This window comes from Canis lupus, chromosome 14, assembly GCF_003254725.2.
Source record: "Canis lupus dingo isolate Sandy chromosome 14, ASM325472v2, whole genome shotgun sequence".
Classification (NCBI taxonomy): domain Eukaryota; kingdom Metazoa; phylum Chordata; class Mammalia; order Carnivora; family Canidae; genus Canis; species Canis lupus.
The window spans coordinates 53,122,326-53,139,047 of record NC_064256.1 but is presented as its reverse complement, the minus strand read 5'-3'; the positions used below and the strand labels follow the sequence as shown (position 1 = coordinate 53,139,047).

The following is a 16,722-nucleotide window of genomic DNA, read 5'->3' as shown; positions in this document are numbered from 1 at the left end:
ACTCCCACTGGAAAAATTAGTTTATTGACCACTGTTTTAAAGATAATGGTGTTTTCCTTTAGTCTTTATTTAGTTTAAATTATTTTAAAAGGGGGCACGTGGGTGGCACAGTGGGTTAAGCATACAACTCTTGGTTTGGGCGTAGGCCATGATTTCAGGGTCGTAACACTGAGCCCCATGTCAGGCTCCATGCTCAACCTGGAGTCTGCTTGAGATTCTCTCACTCCCTCTCTCTGTACCCCTCCCCCTCCATGCATATGTGCACTCTGTCTCAAATAAATCTTTATAAAAAGATAAAAATAATTTTGGAATCATTTGACACTATTATACGGTTTCTAAGAGTAGCTACAGACCTTTGCTTCAAAATAAATTATTTCACACTTTTAAAAATTTGGACAATATTTATCTTGTTAACTTACTTTTATGTGCGTGGAGATCTATTTCTCTTATTGCTTCCTGGGGGAAACAGTTGTGATCATGTGTGCATGGTGAGGGGAGTTAAGAACACTTGGCCACACTCAAGGACATACAGTGGAGGCAGCTCTTTGTGACTAGATTCTACATTCTCTTTTGATCAGAGTTAAGAAGACTACTCTTGTTAAAATTCTAGTCAGGAGAGTCTGTTTGGGGTTAAGTGGAGAAGGCTGCGTAAAAGATCAGCTACTTTCCGCATTCTGTGATGCCTTTATACATGTCGACCCTAATGCTACCATTGCTTTGATATAAGAAAGAAAGAAAGACAAAAGATTACCCGGTCAAGAAAGAATAATGAAATCAGAATAAATAAATGTTCATAATCAAATCTGAAAGTAGTAGTATATCTTCAAAGAGCTGCAACTTACATAGAAAGTTCTATCCTTTTTTCTTAGAAGATACATTACACAGTGGAACTATATTAACTACATATCTAATATCACAAAGAACTACTGTATTTAGAAGGAAACTTAAAGATATTAGAATTTCGTCTCAGCAACTAAAGAATAAATTAACTTCATACTAGGATTTATTTATTGGCAAATAGTTTCTTCCTGTCAAAATTCTATCAGGATCTGATTTTCTAAGCTTATTAAAAGTAATAGGTAAATCAATAATAATTTAGTGAACTTCTTTCCACTGCAACCTCCTTCACATAAAATGAATGAAAACATTCCATGTAACCACTTATTGAAAGAGAAAGTCATAATTTATTGACAGAATCAATGTCTCTTGTTTTGCCTGAGTCCTGCTTTTTTTAATCTAAAACAAGGAGATATTATCATGTGGAAATATTTTTATTTAAGTACCTGTATTTTAAAATTAATTGTAAGGCTTTCTATTCAACTAGAGGTAAGTCATAAAAGGGACACTTTATGGCTGCCAACATTTTGTTAATAGTGAATACTGTGGTCAAAAAACCTGAAGTCATACAAATGTTCCTCAGTGTTTATCAATAGTATTGAATTTATATCTGATTATGGGTTACATTTTGATAGCATGTTACTAGTAACAGATCTATATAGTTCTAATACCAAGAAAATGCTTCAAGGATGTGTTCGTAATTACGATGACTTACTATTTATTATCTATCTTGTGTGAGAAACATTTCCAAAATATTTATCAATATGGATTAAAACCATTACTCACTAATGATTGATGGAGAAAATTGCCTAAAACTTTACACTTAACAATGACAAAACAAAACTTGTGTAATTAAAAAATGGAAGCATAAATTCCATTCAAAATGGAAATTTCTAAAAAAAACTTATACAGACCCTTTTCCAAGTGCAGGCTGTTTTTGTTCCTAATGGAGAAATCATGGGATAATAATTCATTTCATTAAAGTATCAGTATCCCACGTCTTTAATCTCCCTTAGAAAAATAACTGAAAACTAAAATCGCAGCTTTTCCCAACTTTGTGTTTCTGTAACTGTTGAGAAGAAAAAGGAAAGTACTGCATTGCTTGTAAGCCTAATGAGACATTGGGAGTTTTAATGTGTACTAGTTGTAAAGTTCTATTTGATGATTATGCATGATATTTTTATAATTCTTTAGGTAGGTGAATGAAATGTATAAAAGACCGAAGGACACCAAACGACTTTTGCACATCAACATCCCACTCCCCTATGCCTGACACCCTGCTTTGCTTTAAGTCCCAATTCTATTTTCGGTTCTGTCTTTGTTCTTATGACATATTTCGAACTCCATATGAAGACCTTACAGGGAGTCCATGCGTGGAGCATGCCTGCCACATGCTGGGCAAATAGAACTCACTGTAATTATCTCTATTTTATAAGGGATGAAACTGAGATGCAGAAAGGTTAAGCCATTTGTGAGAAACCACATATAAGTAAGCATTCTTTGAGATGGAGATAGAAACCTTTAATCAAGAAGAGGTTAAAATGTCACGATTCCAAATCTGAAATAGATGGTCTGAAATGGCAGATTCTTAAGAGAGAATAATTAAAGGAGTTGATGCCTCATTGTCTTTAACGATATTCCTTGCTGTTCCATCAAACCATTGAATAGATAAGAGGTGAGCAATAAGTTTCAAGCTGATCTTTTGTATAGCCAGATAATTTAGACAAAAGCTTATAGGGATGGTGTGGAAAGTAAATTCACCTACCTGGCCTCCAAACTCTAACTTTCAGTAGAGGGTGAATGAGTGACACCAGGACACATGGAGCAGAGTAAAATTACTCTGTATATTCTGGTTTCTTTTCTGAAATTTGCAGTGTCAGGCCACAGACCATGTATGCTATGATAATTGTAATAATTTAGGCCTTGGAAACAGATTGCTATGCTACTCCTGAATTTTAGACTGGACAGATGAACTTTGTTCATATTCTATTTTCACCTCACCTATGCTCAGAAGATTTAACCTATAATTATATAAGATGGTTAATCCTAATTCTTTACTACGGTGGCCATAATTTTCAGTGTTTAAAGGGCAAAAGAAAATATCACCTTCCAAATAGGCTAACACATATCTTTTGACCCCTCTCTCCATGTCGGGAATGTTCTGGATAGGAAACCTTATGAGGCACTTCCCCACTCCAATTTAAATTCTGATGACTCTTGTGGGAAAATGAAATAGGCCATTCCTAAATTTAAAATTTTTGCAACCAGGGGGAAGTAGTGACAGTATGTATTTATCACATCTCCTCTAATGGTTCTAATTCCCTGATATCGGTTTTTAATGGATCATTTCCCTCACATCTTTATATTTTATGTGAAACTATACTTGAATATGATCTAATATTAGTCTACTTGTTCATGGATTCATAACTCTCTTTTCTTTTGTGCTCTACTGTTCTTTAAGGGTTTTTTTTTCAAGTGAGTCTGTATAACGCATGATACAAATTTATCCTATAGGGCTTCTTATATAAATGAATATTAGCAACTTCAATTATATGAGAACTTTTATGGTGACTGTTAATATATTAAAGCCTGTTTAGTTGTTCTTTTAAAGAGGTTATTCAGAAAGATACAAAACACTCTTTTTTAGACACCATATAGGTGGTGGAGAAATCACCTCCAAGTGAGAATAAGCAGAGGGATGATGATATATCACTGATGTGGGACTCCTTTGTCAATTGAGGAATCACCTTTGGACTTTCTCATTGCCATGGAGTAATAAAGATCCCAGTGTGATTGCTTGGATAAAGAGGATAGATACCAATTCCTTTTAGGGGACTTGACTGATCCTCTGAGTTAAATTCTACATACTATCCCAGTCTTAAGTATGGATGCAATAAAAAAAATTAGAAAAGAAGGGTTCAGCCACTTATGTTCAGGAGGAGTGGCACAGGGACACATTTTATGCACTTCTTTTAATTAGCAAACAAGATCTACTTAAAGAGTTTGAGGAGGAAGATCACTGAATTGTGAGCCAGCTGACTGTTAGCTTTGCCCATGCTGCTAGCGCTCTAATAAGAGGAGGGGGAAACATTGCCTTCTTCCTTGTAGAGGTTCTACAGACTTTCTACAATCCCTTCCAGCTTGTATATGCTCTAGTATGCAAACATCTTCTGGTAAGCCTGTGCTCTTATAGCTGTGGGAGACACAAAACCATATAAATTCTTTCCCAGCCCTTCAATAGCTAGCTCTCCTGTACTTCATCTGATGAAAATAGTATAGAAAGTTAAGCTGGAATGTTTGGCCAATCCTGCAATAGTATGCAAGTAATGGAAGGACTCAATACTGCTGTCTGATCTGAATTTGGTGAGGACTATGATACTCCATCTTCATGGTCTGTTTCTTTTCTTTTCTTTTTTTTTTAAGATTTATTTATTTATTCATGAGACACACACACACAGAGGGAGAGAGAGAAAGAGAGAGAGAGAGAGAGAGGCAGAGACACAGGCGAAGGAGAAAGAGGCTCCATGCAGGGAGCCTAACGTGGGACTCGATCCCCGGTCTCCAGGATCATGCCCTGGGCCAAAGGCGACGCTAAACTGCTGAGCCACCCGGGGATCATGGTCTGTTTCTTGGGCACACAGATTGCCTGTTAAGAGTGAAATGCCATTCACCACAGCAGTCTGGTGTGGTTCAGCCAGATGGATGTGTGATGTACACAAATTACCTAAATAATGTGTGGGAAGCTATCCAATAAAAGTTTTACAAGTAAAAGACACAGGCTGATAAACTTTTAAGAAAGTAAAAGGATGAACACTCCTCCTTATCTATAAAAATCTTTGTCTAATTCACAATGGAGAAGTTACACTTTCTGTGATAAATTGTGGTCCCCTTGAAGGCAAGGGCACCATCTTACCCACCCTGGCACAGGGTAAAGGTATTAATAAATATTTACTGAAGTGAACCTTATCCAATGGAAGTTTGGGGAGTCAATCGATAGTGCCTGTCCCAACACACACATTTACTCACATGATGAACAAACAGGCACAATTCAACACACAAGTTTAAGCACATTACAATAAACTTCATGGGGCATAAGAGTCAGAATTAGAAAATTAAAAAGAGACCTTGGGGATCATCTAATTGTTTTATGATATTGAGCTTTTATTTTAATGAGAGAACATGACTAGAAATCACATTCTCATTCTTTGGGAGCTAGGGATGTGAAAGAATTTATATTTAACCTTTCTGAGGGAATTACCAAATTAAAGTAAGTTTATATTCCAAAAATGTGGAAAGGATAGTATCAGATCCTTCCTATCCCTGCCTGCTTACCCTCTGGGCCTCTAGGAACATCTTGAGTGCTGTTGAGTGCTGCTGGGTTAGTTTGGTATGGTTTGGGGGGTATAGGTGAGTGTTTTTCAGATGGGTCGATGGGATTTGGGGGTGAGAGACAGAAATACCGGGAGTTGCCATTTTCAACAGAAAAAGACACAGCAGTTACAACTCCTCTTTCTCTTCTGTGGTTATTCAAATACAAAGTAAACACTGTAAGCTACTGTCTTGAAAAGGAAGTTATACAAGCAGAAAGAGAGCATTTATTATAAAAGCAATAAAACCTAAAGAACTTGTGCTTTGAAAAATGTGATACTTTACACAAGTTTAAAGTGATACATTACCGTATTTTTCATTTCAGTGTATGTTATTGTGAACCGAACAACAAACTGCTGTTTGCTAGGCACTGTGCTTGACCTTTAAAAAAGATATCATCTCATTTAATATTCATAATGTTACTGTTATTATTTGTGCTGCACATGTATATAAAGAAAATGAAGATCCTTTAGAAAAGTCAAATACTTACCCAAGGTCACATGACTGACAATGTATGAACCATATTTTAAGTAGAATTTTCTGGACTCAATTGCTCTTTTCATATGTGCTGCTTTCTCCCCAGTGGATGTTATTGAATTGAGCTTGTAGTAAAGTGGTGAGGAGATGAAGGGTACTAGCTTTGGGACTATTCCATCCTCTACTAACTAGATGTGATGAAAGAATTTGGTTCCATTTAAGTTAAGCTCAAAAATGAAAAAACTAATCAGTGGTGTGAGAAATCGCAATAATGGTTAGAGAAGTAACTATTGGGAATGGATATGAGATGGATTTCTGGCTGGGGCACTGGTAATCTTATTTTTTGGATTAGTTGGTGGTTAAATGACTAAGTTCACTTTTGGAAAAATTTAATGAGCTGTACACTAATGATTTGTGAACTTTTCTACATGGATGCAATACTTTAAAAGTTTTGCTTCAGTTGACATAATTCTTATGAAAATTTTGATTAGCACGGTACATTTTTATAAGAACATCCAATGCTGCTTCCAAAATAAAAATAAAACTAAAACACAAAGACTAATATAAATTCGATTGTAGCACAAAAGCCTCTGACTTTTTATTAATTTTTTTTTCAAAAGTAGAATATGCTACCTTATGAAGCAGTGAGTTTGCTATCACTAAATCTATCTAAGGTAAAGATAGCAACATTCCTATTAATAAATCTTAACAGGGAGTCATTACAGGGTGGAGGTGGACAGAATGATTTCCAGGGAACTTTCCTACTCTAGGAGATATAATTTTCACCTTACAATGAATAAACATAAGCTCCCAAATGTGTTCTAACAGATAATTTTCCAAACACTGTTCATCAGTGAGCAAATAATTTATACTTTCGAGCTGATTCCACCTGAAAGAACATATATTTCTCACTTCCTTATATATTAGATAACTCTTTGTTATATGATTTAAAAATATAGATGACTAAGCTACTAGGCTAAGCAAGAGATTATGCCTAGACTTCTTTTTCATTCTTAAGAAAAATCTAAAAAAAATCCAGAACAGTTGACTACATTACTGGTAAAAGATGATTTGCCATAAGAAAATTTTAAATGATGCTAAACATATTCATTCACTGTACCAGGAATGCCTTATGAAAAATTAAATTCTATTTATTTCTCACCTAAATAGTCAGATCAGATATGCATAATATAAGTATGTGTTCATATAACCATCATCATGTATATTTCATATTACATAGCAAAGGAATCTTTAGAATGGATACTGATTCAATTTGTGCTGAATTTGAGGTTCATGAAAGGGACGGAGTCTACTTTTAAGTCACAGGACTGTCTTCTCCTGATTGTCAAATCATTTGCAGATAGCAATCATTCTTAAAAATTTGGTTCAGAAACCTGAGAGGTAAATTTCGTACACTCAACACAATTAAATATAGCCATGCACAAATTTAACATATAATTTTAGAGAATTTTCGGGTCCTTTTCCACCCACTTACCCTGCAAGGTCAACATACGGCAGATTCCAAGCTCCTAGCCCAGTAAACTACTATGTACAGTTGAGACAACTGCAACTAAGTAATGCTGACAGTCTTGCTGGCTTTGTTATGATATTAAACACTATTAGTCACCATGCCCTGCAAGGCAAATTCAGCTTGAGATTCTTTAAGTTGTAACCGGGGCATTAAGTATTCATCTTCACCTAAAATTGTGCCAAGCATTGCATAAAGCAAATACATATCTCTGGAACTTTGGGAGAAATCCATAGTTAATGCTAGATTTTTGCCTATGCTAAGTAATCCAAATGGCAGAGGACCCAGAAAGGTCAATTAAAAATTTACTATTATTAGGTTATACCTGTCTTTGAGAAGCTTACTTTTTCCTTCTAGGGCTAATGCTGGATTCATGCACACCCCAAGGTAAGAATCTAATTGACCACTTAGATATCAGTGTTCTATATGAAGGATGAGAGGTTAGCCTTGATGCTTGCTTAACAACCTTCAAACTCTAGATTTCTTTAACCCTCTTTTTTTTTTTTTTTTTCAAGTTCACAAAAGAACTCTTTATTTGAGGCAAGAAGTCTGGATGAAAGGGTTACCGTTCCCGGCAGCCAAAATCCAGGTGATAGTGGCACTATTTCAACTTTGTAGATTCAACTTAGTCAGAAAAGGGTGCTGGGGTCCTACATTCCCCAGCTGGACAAGAAGAAGGCCAAAACTGGAAGAGGCTCTAACCTACTGAGACTGCTCTTGAGACCCAACAGCTCGTGGGCCGAGCCCTCATGGGCCGTCAGCAGGTCACCGACCCATCACCGAGGGGCAGAGGCCACACTAGGCTACATAGGAGAGGAGGGATGTGGGGCACCTGGGGGGACAGGCACCCACACAGCTTCAGAACTCCCCGGTGAAGGGATAGTCCTTGTGGGAGGCATAGACCCTCCAGTTCCCATTGTAGTTGAGTAAGGTGGTCATGTCCATGCTGCTCAGCTCGAAGTCAAAGACCTGAAAGTTCTCTGCAATGTGCTCGGGTGTCATGGACTTGGGAATCATGACCAAATTCCCCTGCATGGGGAACTGGATCAGAACCTGGGCTGTGGTTTTATTGTGCTTGGCTGCACAATGGCTGCACAATCAATGGCTTTTATTCTGGGGATCCTCTAACAGGGAAGGGTCCTCAGGCTTGGCCCAGGGCCTGTCGGGGGGCCGAGGGGACTGTAGGCGGTCACCAGGATGACTTTGGCCTGGCAGTACTGGATTAACTTCTCCTGGGGGAGGGTGGGTGGCACTCCATCTGGTTGACAGCAGGCTTATATTTTAAGCCAAGTTAGTTAAGATCTTCTCAATTTGGAGATGGTTGAGGTTGGGGACTCCAATGGCTTTCACCAGCCCTTCATCCACCTCCCCAGTGTCCACAAAACTGGTGTTACTGGGAATGACATTGCCTTCCCCATCCAGTGGGAAGTATTCCTTCCCGGCCTTGAAGCCCGTGGAGCAGTGAATGAGGTAGAGGTCCAGGGGGTTGAGCACCAGGTCACCCAGCATCTTCTGCAGGCCCCCTTCACCATGTCTTCTCATGGTGCGTGTGCTGCAACTCACTGAGGATGGAGAGGTCCTCACGCTTCACCCCCTGCCCCTTGAGCTTCTCCTGGACGGCCAAGCCCACTTCACGCTTGTTCTGCAACTTGTGAGTGCAGTCGATGTGGCAGTACCCAAGGTCCATCACGACCTTCACAGCCTCGGTCACTTTGCTGGGAGGGGACTTCCAGGTGGCCAGGCCCATGATGGGCACCTTGATACCATTGCCCAGCACGAGGTGGCTGGCCAGGACCGCTGAGCTCCGCAGACCTGTGCCCGGAGACCACCTAAATCTGTAATTATATGTTTTTATTTCAATCAAAGGAGTTTAAAGCACATTATTTAATCCATAGAAATTAAGCACTTGGTGCTTAAATATTATACTAGTTTTTCTATTGTGAATTAAGCTAAAGAATGAGGACGCTACCTTTGGTGACAAAGTCTTCTGCTGTAACATGATCAATTACCTACACTGAATCAATCATTCATCTCTCCATGAGATAAATGACACATACCTTTAAAAATTTATCTTCATCTGGCAAGGTTTCCACTTTCTTCTGATTTATCTGTGCATCCTCTATTGGTAGATGTGCACATTCGCAAAACATTTTTTTCAGTAATTGGCATCTGATGAGCCAATCTGTGTCTCAAATTATGTTTGAAGTACTGTCCTTTAACTAATAGTCCTTTAAAATACTAAGTATCAATATTAGTACTAAAAATATCATATAATTCATTTTTATAACTTAGTAATTCCCAAATAAGAGTATAGCAGAATCTCGGAGGGAGAGGACAGTGTAAGATATTATATTTACCAAAGGCAGCAAAGGTTAAAAAAGGTTGAGCGAGTCTGTCATAAAGAAAAATTATCTGGACACTCTGGAGATCTTCCATCAAATGGAGAAAAGAAAGTTCACAAAAGTTAATTGATTTAAAAAAATAAACTGGATCTAGAACAAATGAATTTTAATGACTATTTTTTAAAAATGATTACTTTGTTCATTTCTAATTCTAAAGCTAAAAGTTGGTGAATGGGTGGGATAATATGGAGAACACTGGACTGAAAGCAAGAGAGGTCTGAGCTCAAGTCCCAGCTCAGTTACTAAATGATGGGGCCTTCATTGTTTCAGATTTCAGTTTTCTTTTTTTTTTTTTAATTTATTTTTTTATTGGTGTTCAATTTACTAACATACAGAATAACACCCAGTGCCCGTCACCCATTCACTCCCACCCCCCGCCCTCCTCCCCTTCTACCACCCCTAGTTCGTTTCCCAGAGTTAGCAGTCTTTACGTTCTGTCTCCCTTTCTGATATTTCCCACACATTTCTTCTCCCTTCCCTTATTTTCCCTTTCACTATTATTTATATTCCCCAAATGAATGAGAACATAATGTTTGTCCTTCTCCGACTGACTTACTTCACTCAGCATAATACCCTCCAGTTCCATCCACGTTGAAGCAAATGGTGGGTATTTGTCATTTCTAATAGCTGAGTAATATTCCATTGTATACATAAACCAGATTTCAGTTTTCTTATGTGAAAGTGAAGGGACCAGCCTAAATGATCACTAAGTACCTTAAAGTTCTACTAGTCTATGACTTTACTAAATTTTTATATCATTTTTTTAAAGAAGTATTTTATAGACTCTGTACAAGAAAAACCCGGGGGTGCCTGCGTGGCTCAGTTGGTTAAGCGTCTGATTCTTGATTGTGGCTCAGGTCATGATCTCAGGGTCATGAGACGGAGCCCCACATCAGCTCAATGTGGAGCCTGCTTAAGATTTTCTCTCTCCCTCTCCCCGTGCCCCTCCCCGTCACTTGTGCATGTGCTCTCCCTCTCTTTCTCTCTCTCTCCTTAAAAAAAAGCACATAATAATTGAGGGATGATAACTATGATTCTTTCTAACTAGACATAAGTTCCTGACTCCCTGACCCTATAGCCAACAGACTCACAGATCATGCATCTTCACAAATCTTTACCAGAATCACTTGTGCAGTATCATCAATCTGGAATCTCTATTCAGTAGATCTGATGGTGCACCTGAGCCTGTGTAGTTAGAGCACCTCTCAGTGATTTTGATATGTGTCCTTGGTTGAAAAATCACTCTTCCAGGCTCTCTTTTGACAAAATGTTTCTTGGCTTTAGATTGCAAAGACTTATGCCAACAAGGGAAACAAATGTGAAGTTATAATTAAGCTCAAAAAAGTTTATTTCTTTCTTAGCCATCTGAAGATAAACTCAATATTTCTTTTTTTTTTTAAACACAATATTTCTGATTCATGACTTCCACTGGATTGGAGTTTATAAATGCTAGATATTTTAATTTTTTTCTGTGACAGTATCAGGTAATAGGAACTCAGTTGGCATCGAGATAGAATATGTGTTAAGCAAGAGGAACACATATGGATATTTTAAGCTATATGTTTAAAAATAATCTATAAGCACATAACAATATCCAAATAATGAACTTTTAACCTCTGGTATCTTTCTTTGCTCCTCGAAATTCACTTGCCATTTTTTTCACCCTTTTCCATCCTGCTGTCTGTGTTAGGAGACTGAATCGTAATGGCCCCTGTAGCCTCTGGCCAACATGTAGCCCTTCTAAGTCATCACAGGAAAGGAGAAGAATACAAATAAGTTCAGTGTATTTTTGTTCCTGGATCTCTCCTGGCAAAAGTCTTATTTGGTTGGCTGTGTCCCTTGATCAAAGATCACTGTAGGGAATTCATGGCACTCTTTGCTTTCAGGTTTGGATGATTGTCCTTTCCTCATCCCTTGGAGGATGATAACAAGGATGATGCAACTGGCCCCCAGCCTACTGCACTAGCCCTTGTGGCTTCTCTGCATTTATACTTTACAAACAGACCCTTGTGAATAAGCCCTTCTGGAAGGAATTATCTTATTTTGAGCTTGACATCAATCAATTTTCCAGTTTCTGGACTGATATAGCCCTTTATGTTAAAGGTACATTTGAGAATCTTTGATTAATACAAAGAAAGTAGAATATGTGAAAACTTGAGCATTGTTAAGAAAAAAGCCCTAGTTCTGTTTAAAAAAAAAAGTACGCCTAAACAATTGAAGAAGAGTATTATGGTAAAAGTCCTGTTAACACTGAGGTAGTGGTGAATATGAGAAAATGGGGTGTTGATCTGATCTATGATACAGAAAAGAACAAGGTGATGTGAATTTTAACTGAATACAAACACCAAGTCACAAGGCTGAAACCAGTAGTGTTTCTTTACATGCTCCAGAGACACTTGATTTGTGATATTGCATTCATCTGGGGGCAGCTTATTAACAGAATAATATAGGTAAACTGGAAGGAGTTCATGAGGAGTAACCAAATGATAAAAAGCGCTGGAGGACCGACATGTGAGAAGAGATTAAAAAGATGAAATCACTGGGCTTTAGCTAAATGGTGACTAAGGGGGAACATTCAAGTGTCTACAATTATGTAAAGGTTATAAACTTCAAAAGAGAGGCAGCGATTACCACAAATCAAGGCAGCGCTCTGTGTAAGGAGACAAATTAGGAAGGGAAAAGCTCAGTTCAAATAACAGGACCATTTTCTAATGTAGAGCTATTTTGCGTCTTATAAAGTTAAGTGTTACATGCTAGAGTCTTTGAAAAAATTCAAATTACAAATTATTACTTTAATATATATTTGGACTCTCCATAGTTTATTATCTATTGATGCAGCTTAGAAATCAGCCGTTTGCAAGCATATTTAGAAATAAAAATAATGCCTCTTACTATAAGTTTTGTGCTAGACATTTAACATGCAGCTCATTTAATTGTTAACATTGCATTTTAACAATTAAAGAAAATGAGGGTAAAAAATTTTGAGCAAAATTCATAACATCAACTAGCTAGTAAGTGGCAAAGACAGAATGCAACCCCAGGGGGTCTTTATCTCTCTGCCTCCGCTTATAACACTGGAATAGTTAGATTACTTTGGTACATCGTTGTATCTATAAATTTTCATTCTTCTATTATTTACATAACTATATGGATTATTGACTAATCCTGTGAAGTATTTTGTTACTGATTTCCTTGAATACCTAGTGATTTATTTTAGGTACCTTGGAATATGGCTACACAAGGTTCATGGTCATTAATTTTGCAAGGGATAGCCATTTTCCATTCTTGAAAAATCCATAAGGTCGCCACTCATTCTTGCTACATGGATGAGGAAAATCCCAAATAATCTCATTTCCTTATTCTTGACACCACTCGTTTTTAATTTTAAAAAAGAATTTCCTGAGCCACTATTTTATGTGATTAAAATTGTCCAGTAAGTTATAATGTAATTACAAAGCTGTAATTTTAAAGAAAGGCTGTTAGGCAGTTCTCTTTTTCTTAAAAAGATCATCACCTCTCCATTTAACTTAATTAATTGAAGAATAGGAGTCTCCTTTCCCCTATGACCCTCAACTTCTATGATCAGAGATAACTGCTAACCATTTCTTCCGTGTCTCTCCAGGAATTTTCTATATACATATCTGTGCACACTTTCTTTTCTCACTTAGCTGTTTATCTTGGTTATCTTTCTGTATCAATATATAAAGTGTTACTATAGCCTTTTTAATGGCTATAAAGCATTTTATTGCATGGGTGTCCCATTATTTACCCAGTTTTCTGTGGATGGATATTTGGATAGTTTCTAGAGTATTTAAAATAATTCTGTTATGAACATATAGATATATTTATCGTTGTGTACTTATACTGATAGAATAAATTTTTGGCTAGAACATTTCAGGGTCAAAGCACATGTATGTTTACATGTTTTAATAGGAATTTATCTGATTGTCATCTCTACAGTGGGTTTTACATTAACACAAAAATATGGTGGCCTAAACAGGCTACTCACCCTTTAAAACTCACATCAAATTCCCAGGATATCATGGTATTAACTTCTGCTTTGTGGGCATAAAAATGGCAATTTGCCAAAGATGAACATTTTATTCTACATAAATATTTCACTCCTCAGCCAGACTTACCATTGCCCATTTATATTCTCAAGTCAATAACACATTACTTATGTATATTTTTCCATAGCTTAATTAAAAGAAACTTGCTAATGTTTCAAATAACGGATTTGACTAATTATTTGTTCTAGGCCTTGGCTCAGGCCATTTCTTCCACCTGGAAAATCCACCTCACTCCAGCCCTGCATGTCTATATCCTACCTACCCTTCATGGTTTATTTCAAGTGATACCTTCTTCATCTAAATCATGTTTTCTCAGGACTCCCAGCACCTCTATTTAACCCCTTAATAGCTCACATTTTACACTGTAAATCCCTGTTAAATAGTAGCTATCATTATTAGGCAAGAGATTTTTCTAGCTCTAGAAATGTTTTTTTTTCTCTCATGTCCACCCTTGTCTGCTTCAATGGATTGATTTACCTCAAACTACATGTCAGTACTGTGATACTACTTTCATTTTCTTTTAAAATAAGTGATCCATGTTTTTATTTTTAAGATCAACTGGTTAAAACATTTTTTTTTAATTCTGAAGTCTCAGATTTTTCAACATAGCAAAAAAAAAAAAGATTTAAAGTGTCTTTTTGGAACTCAGCTCATAAACACATGCAACTTTAAAAACAGAGAGTTAAATCTGAAACATACTGGTGAGAGTAACATGGATACTATATTAAAGGCCTTTGGAGGCAAGCTAGCATAGTTTACACGCCATTGAACCTATTTATAGAGCTGACTTCTTTCTGCAATGTCAACTGTAACATAATACTTATTTTAAGCTTCAGTATCTCAAATATCAGCCTCTACTAGTTGTACAGTCCTCCTTTATTTGATATCAGAGAGCCCAATGGAGCCTTCAGAAGAACCTAGTCAGATTAGCAAAGATAACTTTTTAGAAGTTCCCAATTTATCTGATTCTCTTTCTGAAGATGAAGAAGTTAAAGCTACTTTCAAACCTGGCTTCTCCCCTCAGCCTAGTAGACGAGGTTCTGATTCTTCTGAAGATCTATACCTGGAGACTTCATCTTCAGGTACAAGAAGAGTTTCATTTGCTGACACCTTTGGATTCAATCTTGTGTCTGTCAAAGAATTTGATTGCTGGGATTTACCAAGTTCTTCAACCAGTTTTGACTTAACGAAGGACATTTTTCACACAGAAGAATATATTTTATCTCCACTATTTGATTTGCCTTCTTCAAAAGAAGATCTTATGCAGCAACTTCAAGTACAGAAAGCAGTACTGGAGTCAACTGAGTATCCTCCTGGGTCTACAAGTATGAAGGGCATTATTCGAGTTTTGAATATTTCTTTTGAGAAGTTAGTATATGTGAGAATGTCCTTGGATGACTGGCAGACACATTATGACATTTTAGCAGAATATGTCCCAAATTCATGTGATGGTGAAACTGACCAGTTCTCCTTTAAAATTTTATTGGTTCCCCCTTATCAAAAAGATGGCAGTAAAGTTGAGTTTTGTATACGTTATGAAACTTCTGTTGGTACATTTTGGTCAAATAATAATGGCACAAATTATATATTGATTTGTCAAAAGAAAGAACAAGAGCCGGAACCTGTAAAACCACGGGAAGAAGTTCCTAATAGACAAATTAAAGGCTGTTTAAAGGTAAAATCAAGGTGAGGATATATCTTACATTCTTTACTCTTCATAATCCTAAAGTCTTTTTATGTCATTCTTTTTTTCATGTGTTGTAAGAAATAGCCATGCTGTTTAAAAATATGCTGCTCATTATATATAAGACAATGGTGCTAGGCTATAACAAGGTCAGTGCTATTCAAATAATAGCACCACGTTATCTCTCCACCAAATGCAAGGAAAAATATGGGTATAATGTAGTAGATGGAGGAGCAGGGGAGCACAATGTGCATACTGCTTGCCTAATGACTTACAAATTGTTAAGTTCAAGCCGTGGAATCTAGATTCTTAACATGTAAAATTTCATCTTGACATTTATAGTATATTTATTTTCAGTGGGCTTTAAATGACTTTGCTGTACTTCAAAACATTTCTGATGAACATAAAACTGTGCTTCAAAATGCTCTTAGTGCTCAGAAGTCGGTAGGCATTCCCCCAGACTTCTTAATGATTGAGTCATATAAAGGTGTCTGGAGTCCATGTTAAGGTAAATCATAAGAGCTAGGACTTTAATGACAAACTAAGAGAAAGACAAAAGTACATGAGTAATGTATAAATTATGCATAAAATGTTATAATTACAACCAAATGTAACATTATAGAACACAAAGTAGTATAAATTAGTGAAAGCAAATGGAGCAGAATTTTTAAAATGACCCAAATAGAAGTAAGTATATTCAGCTTTATAGATTAGAGATTTGGGATATGATTCCTCATTAGTAACCCTGCTCTCTTGTTAATATAAAAAAAATAAACTACATTCCGCTCTCTCTATTGTAAAGTTGGCTAATTTCCATAACACTAGGTTAGCAGATAAAACATCCAGGAGGAGATAAATCCCTTCTGCTCCTCAAAGTGTCTCAGTGGGAAAGTTCACATTATTCCACAAGTGGGATTGGGATTGCCCTCTGGGTGGTCCATCCTAACTATTAGTGGACCTAAAGATTCTAGCAACTGTACCAGAAGTGGTGTAATAGGATGAAGAGGGAACTGGATTAGGAATCAAGACACTGAGATTCTAAGTGGAATTTAATAAAAAATGTAAGGAATGACACTGGGAAAATGTTAGCCTCTTTATGTTTTAATGCTTAGATCTGTTATATGAAAGTAAATAGTAACTACTAAGTGCATTAGTCTAATGCATTAATGAACTAAATATAACATAGGTGGAAGCAATTCAGTCATACAAAACATTTCTATTTTCATTATCCTTTAAAGTCTTTTGAAAGATTGGCTCACTCGCCCTTGTGAATTTTGCCAACTTTCTTAGTTCAAATAAAACTTTCTCAGATTCTAACTGATGCTATTAAGGGAATAATATAACCATAATCTCTAC

At 36.7% G+C, this 16,722-nt stretch overlaps 1 protein-coding gene, 1 long non-coding RNA gene and 1 pseudogene across 7 annotated transcripts in view; 1 reads left to right on the top strand and 2 right to left on the bottom strand.

The window, feature by feature from the left end:
- The window catches only part of LOC112670777 (uncharacterized), a 60,975-nt gene extending 60,417 nt beyond the window's left edge, over positions 1-558 (bottom strand). For all 3 annotated transcript variants that reach the window (XR_003143205.3, XR_003143206.3, XR_004804586.2), the window contains exon 1: positions 420-558. This is a non-coding gene — a long non-coding RNA (uncharacterized LOC112670777). The remainder of the gene's footprint in view (positions 1-419) is intronic.
- A 7,510-nt stretch (positions 559-8,068) lies between these two features.
- Positions 8,069-10,714, bottom strand: LOC112670847 (aldo-keto reductase family 1 member B1-like; annotated as a pseudogene).
- Positions 10,715-14,394: 3,680 nt separating this feature from the next.
- The window catches only part of PPP1R3A (protein phosphatase 1 regulatory subunit 3A), a 47,069-nt gene continuing 44,741 nt past the window's right edge, over positions 14,395-16,722 (top strand). For 3 of the 4 annotated variants that reach the window (XR_007402121.1, XM_035698389.2, XM_025464695.3), the window contains exon 1: positions 14,489-15,368. Coding sequence is in view for 3 of the 4 variants with exons in the window: in XM_035698389.2 (XP_035554282.1) it covers positions 14,581-15,368 (788 nt within the window). In the remaining variant the exon portion in view is untranslated. Of the gene's footprint in view, positions 15,369-16,722 lie in introns of all 4 variants that reach the window. The other variant, XM_025464694.3, reaches the window with a different exon arrangement.